The 10,252-nt window shown below is 31.2% G+C and overlaps 1 protein-coding gene across 1 annotated transcript; it reads right to left on the bottom strand.

Annotated features, from left to right (window-relative positions):
* Positions 1 to 7,501: 7,501 nt before the first annotated feature.
* Positions 7,502 to 9,622, bottom strand: LOC132754494 (complement C1q tumor necrosis factor-related protein 6-like). Its single transcript, XM_060745131.1, has 2 exons — positions 9,434 to 9,622; positions 7,502 to 8,708 (listed from the first exon to the last, which is right to left on the bottom strand). Exons 1-2 carry the CDS (start codon positions 9,501 to 9,503, stop codon positions 8,230 to 8,232), a joined length of 549 nt encoding a protein of 182 aa, XP_060601114.1. The 5' UTR covers positions 9,504 to 9,622; the 3' UTR covers positions 7,502 to 8,229.
* Positions 9,623 to 10,252: the final 630 nt, after the last annotated feature.

Genomic DNA, 10,252 nt, shown 5'->3' with positions numbered 1-10,252 from the left:
TATGAAATGGACAAGGGTTTTCATCAATGACCTAATGACCTCAAAATCATTAGATGGCATCAATTGATTAACAGGTGCAATGTCTGTACAAGGTTATATAAAAAACATGGCTTATCCGTCTCAAGTTATTTATCCGACAAAAAATTTTACATTAACTGTCATTAGTCATGTCTCTACCAAATTAAATAAACCAGGGCTTATTCATTCTCAAGTTATCGTATGTTATCGTAAAGGTGCTGTGGAAAGAAACATTGTTTAAATTGTTATATTTTTGGAAAGGTTATACATATTTGTTTATTATTGCCGAAATTGTGACAATGTGGCGATCGGAATTAAAAGTTTCAAATAGAATAAACTTAACTGATATATAACAGTTGTGTTTTTTTTTAACCTGCTATAAATCAGAGGATGGGATGGGTCCCAGTAGCAAAACACATAGAATAATTGGATGATATCGGGTCATTTTTCTTGAAATTTGAAATAAAAGGTCAAGGGCACAAAAGAGGGAAAAGCATCTAACATAGTAATTTTTACCGATTTCTGTAACAATAAATATATAATTGCGATAAAACAGTTAAAATTTATTAAATTCGTTAGGTACGTTGGTAAAGCACTGGCTTGGCGACATCTCTAAATATTTCTGCCTAAAAATCGTCTCAGCCTATCGGCCTTCATATTTTTAAAGCTTAAACATAATCGATTTTGCGGCCGCCTAGACGATATTTTTGTAGAAGACGCCCACGCCAGTGTTATACTCTCGTAACAAACGCGGTATATGTACTTTAACTAATAAAAAGTCAAGATAAAAAATATGGTCATTGAAATCTAGATAAATACTAAATAAAATAACATGGACCGTTTTAAAATGTACCAATTTACGACCTACCGGTATGTAATCAAGTGGTATGTTTACAAAAATGAAAGCTACACCATGACTTTTCTTTTATTTGTTTTTCATTTACATTGTTTTTGACTTATTTCGATAATGTATGCCTTTGTTTCAAGCTGAATGGCAATCCCTCCTACTGTTCTTTTTAACAATCATTTAAAAGTGTCTTCTTACAATCTTACAAAGAAGACACATTTAAATAGTTGTTCTTAAGAACAGTAGGAAAGATTACCTTTTATCATGAAAAAATATTGAAAGTGCACTTGAACTGATATTGAAATTAAGAGTATTTTTTTTTCAATTTTCAAAAAGATGTAGCATATCCATGCAGTTTATACAAAAAAATGTTTCATATCTTTCTTTTCTCTTCTTCTCTTCTTCTACCTCTTCTTATTCTGCTTCTTCTCCTATTTTTTCTGCTTCTTTTTCTTCTTCTTCTTCTTTAATGTGTCTATTGAAAATGTTCTGTCATACGTTATTACTTTATCGAAAGTTAATATACTTAGTTTATATTTCGCATAATTGATAAATTTACAGAAGAGTTTTGACACTCCACAATATTGGTATTTGACATTTATGGAATTTATATAAATAAATCACATTTAATGCAGTCGTATGTAAACATGCATATAGGATGCAAGGACTTAAACTCATTGTAATAGAAAATAAATGTTTTGAAGAAAGTACAATATGTGCAGACTTAATATCTAAATTTAAATTTCATTGAATTTCCTTAGCATTTAATTTTGAAGACAGCATTGAATATGTAGCAAAGCGCAGATAATATTGATTTATAGGATTAATAACAGATTTAACAACTTATCGCACTGATATCTTATATGCTATACAATCATATATGTCTGTTTTCTTGTTAACTTGTTTTTGTCAACAATTATTTACATAATGAATTCCTTTTTGTAAACTTAAGCGCCACGTTAATTAACGATATATAAAAAGACAAAGAAATAAAAATAAAAACTATGAATTTTCTTTTAAATTTAATACGAAATTACACTCTTACTTGGTAGCATAATACATGTATAAATCATGAAATAAGCAATGTTTGCGATTTCACTCTTTCATAACATCTGGGACTTATAATGTCATATATAAGATATTAAAAGTCCCAGATAATATAAAAAGAGTTTTTTTTATGAAATGTGTACTCAATAGTCTTTGCCCGATATGATTAGCTATTATACAAAATTAACCGTTTTCTTTTATTATAAAATGTAGCGTCAAGGTTCACATGCAAATTGTTTATTTTCTATGTGAAATTTTGGAACACATGTTTTATTTTGCACTAAATGAAACTAATCAATATAAAGACATATCAAATTTCGGGTCGCAAAATATCATGACGAACACAAACTCTTGCAATCATTTGAATAGTTATTGTTGTTTCCCTTGTCGCACCAATATTATTTAGAAAAAAAGGACAAAATAAAAGGCGGCTTTTTCCACGTGACCGATATGCTTGTAGAAGATATCTAAACATCGATTAAAAGATGAACAGTATTTATAACCGGATGCAGATTGAACAGATACGTTGTAAAGGTAAAGACATTTTCACTCTTGAGTATCTGTATAGTATTATAAATTACCTCAAACATGATCATGTATATAAAATCCATAACATCAAGAAGCAATTACAAATAGAGCAAGTGCTACAGTTATCGACAGGTTAACCCAAAAAAAGCCATCGTACAATTATCGATTTGTTTATTTCCATTTGATTGAATTCTACTATGTAAAACAATCGTTGATTGGTTGTTTAGAAGGGTATTTCCCGGTTCCGATTATTTTTACACAGCGTGACACTCGGTAGTAACTACTAATTCTAAGGCTGTAGTTATCGACACATGGACGCAATTATCGACAGGTACTTTTTAATTGAGGACACTAATCCTTTTTAATGGACATATTGATAATAATTATGTTTTATAATATCATGACAATCATTATATTGCAAAAAGTATTTACTTAAATTAATAAATCGTGATTTTCATGTGTTTGCAGTTTATTTTTTTTTTAATTGAATTGAACTTTGAACCCAAGTTGCAGACCCCTAAATTTTAAGAAAAATGATAAGTCAATAACCAATTTCAATTTTTTATTCAGATATATTGATGTAAGCAGAGATAGTAAAGACTGTGATGTAAGTACATGTATAAGGTAACATACATTTGATGTAAGTATAAGATAACATACTGACATAGTTAATTCAACAAACAATTGCATAAGTTAAATCTGATGGAATTGAAATCTCAAGTTTGCAATGGATAAACAAATTATGTTTCTGCCAACCTTTACGTTCTGGGATATAATGATATTGAAACGTTGATAAATTTTTACCTTTGTAATTTCACAAAGCCCAATAACAAAATCAAATCAATACACACAATTATTGATCATTTTAATTCTTAATAGCCCTTTCTATCTGAAACGAACTGCGTAAACGAACTTCGTAATACGGAATAATTTTGGGGATTTACTCAAAACAAAAATGCGAGGAAAATCAAATAATCAGTACGTTAAAACTGCATTACAGCGGTTATTGTACATGTATTTCTATCAACGTATTAAAGAAGAAGAGAATATAACCATAATATTTATAAAGACAAAAAAACAAAAACAAAAAAAAAAACAAAAAAACAAAAAACAATACAAGTTTCCTAATTTATGTATGCTTTGTTGTAATGCTAATTATTTTTTTAACCAATGACCAACATGCCATTAAGTTTTGAGTGTAAGTGTTTGTGAAAGCAAGACTAAAGGTAAATGACATTACTGCCGTCCCTGCTGACGCCGGATTCACATAGTACTTTTGATTTTTTTTATTTTTATTTATTTTTTTTTTTTGGGGGGGGGGGGTCTCTAGTAGAGAGCCTGATTTTCTCTTATTTGATTTACAAGGAAGTGCATATTCCTCCTGCGATGAGCCGGTCGTTTACGTTGACCTGCTGCAACATTTAAAACACCCGGCATTCGTCATATATATATTTGTATAAATATCATTGTTACTAAGTATTTATTAAATGTAGTAACGCTTTAGTGTGAATTTACACGAAATTATCGAGCGTTAGATTTATACAATAATAGTACATATGTTATACCGACTAACATTTAACCCTAGGTACTCAAAAGTTGCCGATTTTCTGACAGTCATACCTTTGAGTGGGAAAACCTGACTATTACTATTATACGTGGGTCATCATTTTTTGGTTATGCTAAACAACAACTGTGTTACTTTTCGCTGCAACACTGCATTGTATTAAGATTTTTAGAATGAAAGCTGGTAGGCGAAGGCTAACTTTTGGCACTTCCTAATTTAGTTCAATCCCCGCCAGATGCTTCAGAATATATCAACCATACATGGTTATGTTTAGTTGCCGTAATTAATGATGCCACCTCTAGACTCTACACTATATATTCACAACCGTTTATTTTCAAATGATTCGAATAAATATTCCGTAGGAAACTTTTTCAAATTTCTCAGAAAATGTGGACAATTTCTATAAAATAACTGGTAAAACATCAAAAACATTAATATAAACATTACATTACTTAGAATTACAGTGGTCAGTAAATATAATTTTATCATTTGTGATATGGATACGATGTTACCCATCCCTAAATTGTAACACTTTCCACCATGTTCAATGTGTGCACCAGATATGTACATATTGAAATTCGCACAATTATACTACATTTTACGCAACATTTGCGAATTACATCACTTAAACAACCATAGATCAGTGTCTTAGTGAACGTGGCAACTGGGAAAAACTAATTTGTTTGTTTGTTTGTTTCATTTTACGCCTTTTTCCAACAGTATTTCAGTCATATAGGCGGGTAGTTTCCTAACCATCGTTCCTGGAGAGTTACACCAGTACTAGACTACCTTCCTCCGCGCTAAACTACCAAAGCATCTCCCGGGGATCGAGCCCACGCCAGAGAGGTAACTGGGTTAGAAGTCATCGACTGTAACCCATCGACCACGTAGGCTGTCTGGGAAAAACTGTATCCTGCAGTAGGTGCAATAGATGGAACATCACAAAAATTAGTGCGACCTATGGATTAGCCACAAGAACATGTATTGTCTCCATCTTTATTGTGTTGATGGTTTATAGAAATACAATAACTAGCATCTGCATGTAAGAAAACCCGCTATATTACAGTTTTAGCATAATATTTTTATCATTTATGTTTTGAGAAAATACCCAAATTTATTTCGTATTACGAAGTCCGTTTACGAAGTCCGTTTAAGATAGAAAGGTCTAATAACAGTACTTGTATATTCATACGTTCAGTGTCTTGATTGATATTTATGATAGTAACACAACTGTCAGTTTATTAATTACAAACTGTTATAACATAAAGATTGCCATTACATCTATTATAATTCAAATTAATACATTCTGAAATGATCTTCCCAATCTGAAACTACTTCACAGTTTACACGAACATCTGTCTTTAAATTTTACGTAAACACTGTTTTAAAGCAAATTTATTTCCTCTATTACTAATATTATTTGAACCTGCATTGACCTTTAATTGTGTTTGCATTGATATTCAAGACAACTGGACTTCAAGGTCTGCAACAATAACTGATATACAGATATATCAGCAAACCGTCATTGCAAAAGAAAAAGTAATATTGTTGGTAAAGCGTTATACATGTTATAGCATGACTATTGTAACTATTTTCATATAGAATACAGGGACGGTTTTCATATACAATATGGGAACGGTTTTAATTTTTAATATAAGGACGGTTTTAATGTTAAATAGTTGACGGTTTTCAAATACAGTACTGGAACGGTTCCAGTCTAGAATATAGGAACGGTTTCATGCAGAATATATATACGTGCAGTTTGCTGTTACGGTGATCTTTCAGAAAGAATAAAGGTCGGATGTGCATAGCCACTTAAAAAAGTCATACGATTATATTTATGGACTATGTGTGTGTATTGATGTGTTTCACATACACATATATACTAACAAAACAAGGCAAGAAAAATAAACAAACTTTAACAGAAAGAAAGAAAATTGAATTATTCCATCTTAGCATAGTATTAAAAACTATAAATAAATATAACAGCTAGCAAAAACTAACTATAATATATATTTTTGTATCATTTTAACTACTTAAGTTTGATCACATGTCATGAAGATAGAACATCATTACGCACTGTCAACGACCGATCTACGATGATATAATAGATAGCAATCTCAATTATATAGAGGTCATTTATGACTTTGACTGCCTGAAATTACACGAACATGGCCATTATTATTTTGTTAATTGGACACAAGCTTATCATAATCGCATTTTTTTCAAGTCATACGTTCTGATAACTCGTAAATTGATACATAAAAGGTCTTTTTCTGTGTTCAACATTTTGCTATCTTAATTAATCAGCGGTCAAATATGTCCAAAAACTCAAAGCTTTTTTGGGACATCTGTTGTTCTAATCAGACAAATAAGACACTGTTTTATCAAACAACCTAATTGAGACATTTGAGCTAACGTATGATAAAGATGTCAGTTTGACGTTCAGGATTTTGTTTTGTTTAAATTGTCAATTCACTTGTTGACAGATTGCCTCCACTTTTTGAAGCATTGTTTTGTTCTTGGCCATATCCATGACACATTAGATTGACTCTATTGTGCGGAAGACAGATTATTTCGTTATGGTAAATTGACATGATTTGCATAATGTTTATTAATGTTTACAACTGCCATTGTATGAAATCACTAACTTTACGGATATGATATTAAATCGAAACCCCCAATGTACACAGAATGCTTGAACTGTTGGACTCACTTCCGTCATTTTTCGGTTTGTAATTTGATTATTCAACTGACAGCTATTAAGGAATTCATTTCTGCAATCCCAACAAAAAGTGAATGAAATTAACATCCAAGGGAGGAAATCATGCACGCAAGAAATATAAACATATGGGTCACTTTCTAATTGCTATATCAGTTGTTTTCATTCCTGTAACAAAGAGAGCCTTGGAAAACATGCTTAATTTACTCAAAGTTACTTTTTGTTCAAACCATTGAATATTTATATTCGTTATTATTTTCATAGATTCTATTATGAAAACAATCGATGTAAAGTGATATAGAGTCTTATGTCATGGGTATGCACATATTGCAGAGAAAATAAAAGTACTTGAAACCAGGAAATACAAAAACAGTTGATATTTATAAGGTATGTTTCGAGTTTTAAATTTACTATACATAATATAATTTGTTAACAGAATAAAATCATATGCTAGTTATAACCATTTAGTGTTAAGACACCTGGAGTTTATTGTTTAATAAACAAAACAATCTGAGCACATAAACTTACGAAAACCGTTTCACTTAAAGGTAACTTCCTAAATGATATTGCTTTCTCCCATTTAAGATCTCTTCACAATATCAATAAAATAGTTAGTTGTCTTAAGAATTGAAATGTCATTCTATTCTACATAATTATAAATGTTTTATTTCACGTTATCTCATTAGAGGTCTGAAATTGATGCTGTTGTACACTCAATAGGAAGAAAAATGTGTAAAAAAAAAGAAAAAAGAAAAAAAAAAACAATAGCAAAGGGAGACAACTTTTATTTCTTGAAAATGAATACCCTGATAAATTCCATCCCCTTTCATTTATACTATGATTTTTCTCTATTCACCTATCTTTTTTCACTGAAGTATGATGGGAACTGTTAAATATTCATGTAGAAATAACTAAATTGATTGTTATTGGCAAACGCAAGTTTTCGGTCCTTTCTGTCAGTCATAGGACAAGGACCTCGGACACAATAGTAAATGCACATACAGTATGTCGGTTTAACCTACGCTAAGAAAGTCAACATGTATACAAAAAGTTCTTTTATGCTGAGAGTTTTTGACGATATTTATTCCAATAAATCTAGTTAATGTCCAACTAAAATTTATAGATGTAAAAACATAATTTATATATCTTTTTTATGGTGGTAGAAACCGAAAAAAAATTTAACATTAAATGGAGTTAAAAATCGTATTTTTGTGCTATTCTTAGCCCGATTTGAGTGAAACGCGAAGGAACTCTTTTCAATTTTGCGCCATTTTACACAATTTAACTAACTTAAAAAAAAGATAAAAATAAAACATTGTGAGCGAATGATCTGAATTTTTGCATACAGGTAATTGGTCCAGGCCTTCATCCATGGACCATAAATCTCGAAAATTATTTCTAGTTCCTTCATGCCAAAAACCTCAGTGGATTCCCCTTAAAACATTATCAACTTCGTGCATAACTGACAACATAAATCATTTACACAAAATCAACTGATGACAGTCAGTCTGAAGTAAGTTTGTCTACTAAACCACCCGAGAAAGATGTGTAGTAAGGTTCTTGCATTTGGCTGACATCTGACACTTTGGAAACATTTAGAACCCACACGTCGTCCTCTTTATCAAGTGTCAGCACCACAGCTATAGTTTTGTTGCTAAACCCCTCTATTAGTTGCTCCCTTTCCTTAACTCTCGATTGGTCCACAGGGTGGAACTTATGAATAAAACAAAGCGATGCTTTAAGTCTTTCGGTGGTAGTTATTGTGGCAAAGAAAACATACAATCCTTTTAGCGGTGCAGTAAATCGCCCTGTTGTGGCATTATAGCAATTATCATGATTCGTATCAACCGTGTCAAACCTTATCGCTCGATATGGTGTTACGTTTGACAGAGATACCGACAGGTGAACCGAAAAGTCCAGAGATAAAAATGTTGATGGACGCCAGTCTTTCGGCTTCGGCTTGGCATCTGCTTGTCCTTCTTCTGTCGTGAAAAAAGACTAAATGTATAAAAGCTAAATACAGAAACAATGCAGTTTGAAATATATAGAGAAAAATTAAATAAGAAATAAGAAATTCTACAAGTCTTAAATTGTTTACATCACATTTCAAACATTTATTGTTATCAAAAGATATTGGCATTGTACGACCGCGCATATATTTTGATGTGACGTCATTTGCGTTATATAAACGTACCGCGTAATGTAAATGTAAGCGTAACGCCTTAGGCGCGCCACTGACAAATTATTCTTTTTGAAAATTAAACACTATTTATTTAGGGTATGTGATAAAAAGAATATCATATTCGTGTATGTAGGTTCATTATTGAATTTATTGAAGTCGTTGAATAAATAATATTTTGCCAGAGGCAGTCAGTGTTGAACCTACACTCATTCAATATCCTTTTTTTATCACAACCCGAGAAACTTTTAGGACTCGGAATTGCACAACCGTGCATATAGAATGACGTGGCGTCATTTGCGTTAAGACGCGCTAAGTGTTGAGTTACAATATATACGCGTCAATGGAGAAGTGCCTTATTCTTTCCGTGAACGGTTCTTATTTTGGATATGTGATAAAAGAAAAATTATATTCGTGTAGCTTCATTACTATCTATATTGAACTCGTTCAATTAAATAACATTATGCTTGCCAGACGCTTGCAAATTAAACACTTAATCAATAACCTCTCTGTATATAGTAAGCTTACCTTCAGAATCGCTTATTGCCCCACTTTCTTCATCTGAAAAGTACTCTGTTAAATATTTTGAAAGTGACATATTTCCGTAATTAAATATGAACCATTATTGTTATCTCTTGTGTTAAACTCTACAATATAACATTTATAAAGTTCTTATCTAAACTTCTAATTACATCTAGACGGTAACTTTTACTTATCTTTGTTAAACAAGCAGAAGTGTTATACAATATAGTAAGTCCTACTTTACCATTCTAAATATTCGAAATAATTTTATGTCCCTTAAGTATGAACAATCTATCTTTTTGCGCAAATAACAAATTACCACGGAACCTATATCTTTGTTTTAAACAAGTATCCTGTACTTTTCAAAAAAGTATATTCTATTTTTACGCATGCTCTATTTGTCGCATTGTTGACACAAATAGGAACACGTTAAATTCTGCATGATACTTTGTGTGAAACATCAATTTAAATAGTATAGTGTCGGGAACTTTCCTTTTTCAATAATAGAGTTTAATTATTCATATCCTTACAATATCCTATCTTATAGGAGATACCTCACATGTAGCAGTTAAATGATATAAGCTTTAATCAGGTTGACTTTAAAGTTGAAAGCCCAACTTGAATATGAAATCTTTAAAAAAATATTTCAACAATTATATATCCATACATAGAAAATTGCATTCGAATACATATGTCAGCGTTATGTAATTTAAGGAATCATTCGACATTGCTTCCGACAAGTAAGCTTTAAAGTTAAAGATTTCAACTATATTTCGTTTGTTATGTTTGTTTTTACGGCGCACTAACATAATTTATGTCACATGG

The sequence above is a fragment of the Ruditapes philippinarum genome, unplaced genomic scaffold (genome assembly GCF_026571515.1).
Source record: "Ruditapes philippinarum isolate M1 unplaced genomic scaffold, ASM2657151v2 ctg4154_1_1_1_1, whole genome shotgun sequence".
NCBI lineage: Eukaryota > Metazoa > Mollusca > Bivalvia > Venerida > Veneridae > Ruditapes > Ruditapes philippinarum.
This window is presented reverse-complemented; position numbering and strand designations above follow the sequence as displayed.

Excerpts from the sequence above, each read along its gene's own strand:
- LOC132754494 (XM_060745131.1), bottom strand. The coding sequence starts at position 9,503 with ATGTCACTTTCAAAATATTTAACAGAGTACTTTTCAGATGAAGAAAGT. Across the intron at positions 8,709-9,433 it reads GGCAATAAGCGATTCTGAAG|AAGAAGGACAAGCAGATGCC; the intron begins GTAAGCTTACTA and ends TTTTCACGACAG.